Genomic DNA, 2,103 nt, shown 5'->3' with positions numbered 1-2,103 from the left:
TTTGGTACCGTACAAGTTTATCTCTCTTTAATCGAGACCCGCAGTTTGCTTGAGTAAGATTACATCGATAGATTGAGATATAAACTCTTTGATATATTTTTTATTGATTGAGTCTGACTGTCTAGTTGATTCTCATAAAAAGCATATTGGAGTTTGTCCATACAGATTGCTAAGCGAAATATTGGGTGGTGTTGTTAGACCCCCGCCTTTTCAACTTGCTGAGGAGAAAAAGTATTCATCCAAGCAGGAGAGTAAAGCTGGTGAACTTCACAGTGAGTTCCCTTCCCTTGTGTGTTAGTTTTTTCCTTAGCTTTATTTTTATTATATTTTGTTTTACCTTTCGTCAAGCTCGCTGTATGAAACGTCAAATAGATGCTTCTGAGGAGAAGGACTTGCTTGAAGATACTCGCTTGGAAAATTTAAATCTTACATCTCAGATCAATAGTTACGTGACTGAGAATGAGATTTTGAGTGAAAAGATTGAGACTTTGTTTCTGCAATTAGAATGTTTATCTACTGAATCTATGAATAACGAGGAGTTTAACTTTCATCTTCGTAATGAGAATGAGGGTTTGAGGGTCGATCTACAACGAGTTGGTAACCTCCTTACCATTTCACTAAATCTGCATTCTTCTTGATTGGCTCAGATTAAACGATTGGAAGAAGATAAACCCGCATAATTAAAAGAAAAGATAAATCCGAAGTTGATATTCACAAATCTCGCAATGAAGTTATTGATTGGAAGTCTGAGAATGATAAATTGAAGAACGAAGTCTCTTTTCTCTTATCTCATTTAGAGAGGTTTCAGGGTAAGAAAGAGGACACTATTTTGTTTACGAAGAAGAAATCTATTGAACTTCCGAAGAGTAAGAAACTCGTCATTAACCATTCTGATGAGGATAAATCTGAATCTGGTCACGGTAAAGGATGGTATAATTCGTATCATAAACTTTGCATCCAACTCGAAGCTGCGAGATTCGAGATTTCTAAACTTGATCATCTTATCGCTGACGTCCAAAAGACTTTGGGTTTTGTTATTTTTCAGAAGGAAGGTAGTCTTAGCTGTTGTAAACGGTTTTACTTTGCATTATACTTTACTCACCTGAGTTCTCATACCTTATCTCTTATATTTCACAGAGTCTGAGCAAAGTTTCAAGAACCAGGTTCTCCATCTATCTCGTAAGAAAGATGAGCTCTTCAAGGAGGTTTCCGCTCTCAAAGAGGAAATTAAGTACATGAACGAAGACTTTGCTACTATGGAGAAGGATGCTGCTAAGGTTGCGAATCTTACTCGCAAAAATGCTCAAGATTCCAAGATCCATCTCTTCAATGATTTTTGTGATTCTCATGGCATTCCTCGCGTGCCTCTGGATCACGAAATATTTTCTGATGATGTACCTGCTGATGAAAAGAAGGATTCTACTGATAAGGACGATGATGATGAGGATACCGAGACTGATGAAGATAATGATACTGAGAACCCCAAGAGTAAAGCTTCTTTGATTACTAAGGTTGCTGACATTCCTTCTTCTTCGTCAAATCTTCTTGGTCAATATTTTAACACGGTCAATGTTGAAGCTGAAACTGTTGGTGCTAGTGGTGGTAACCATGAACATGAGATCAAAGAGTCTGGTGGTGATGCCGAGGAGGAAGCCATCAAAGATGTTCCTATTCAACAATTACCTCTTCAATCTTGATTTCATTGTCTTTGTTGGTTCTTTTCTTTGACATCTCGTCTCTTCTAACAGTTTCTTAAACTGGGCGCTCCCAAGATTGGGGGCATAACGTTTTGGTTTTTGCTTCAATATATCATCCTTCTGCTTCTACCTGTCTCAGAATCCTCATCATATGCGATTAGTTGTAGTTGGCATGATTAAGGTATATATTATATGCGAAGTTAACTTTTTTTTGAAAGAAAAAATATTAAACTTATCCTTAGCATTTTCTTTCCCTCTAACATGCAGATTGATCGGATCGTATATAGTATATACTTGCCTCTGTTTCTGTTTTCAAAAAATGAGAATGTATGCGAATGAAGTACTCAAAAGAATAAAAATTATGAAAGTATATACTTGCCTCTTATTATTTTGTGGAGTTCCGAAG

The 2,103-nt window shown here is 36.7% G+C and overlaps 1 protein-coding gene across 1 annotated transcript; it reads left to right on the top strand.

Moving 5' to 3' along the window:
• Window positions 1-356: 356 nt before the first annotated feature.
• LOC113330779 lies at window positions 357-1,828 on the top strand. The gene is made up of 2 exons (XM_026577590.1): window positions 357-1,052; window positions 1,138-1,828. The coding sequence occupies exon 2, from the start codon at window positions 1,236-1,238 to the stop codon at window positions 1,695-1,697; it is 462 nt and encodes a 153-aa protein (XP_026433375.1). The 5' UTR covers window positions 357-1,052; window positions 1,138-1,235; the 3' UTR covers window positions 1,698-1,828.
• The last annotated feature ends 275 nt before the right edge of the window (window positions 1,829-2,103 follow it).

Source organism: Papaver somniferum, unplaced genomic scaffold (genome assembly GCF_003573695.1).
Source record: "Papaver somniferum cultivar HN1 unplaced genomic scaffold, ASM357369v1 unplaced-scaffold_119, whole genome shotgun sequence".
In the NCBI taxonomy this organism is placed as follows: Eukaryota; Viridiplantae; Streptophyta; class Magnoliopsida; order Ranunculales; family Papaveraceae; genus Papaver; species Papaver somniferum.
Note: the sequence above shows the minus strand (reverse complement) of the source record. Positions and strands in the feature narration are given on the sequence as shown.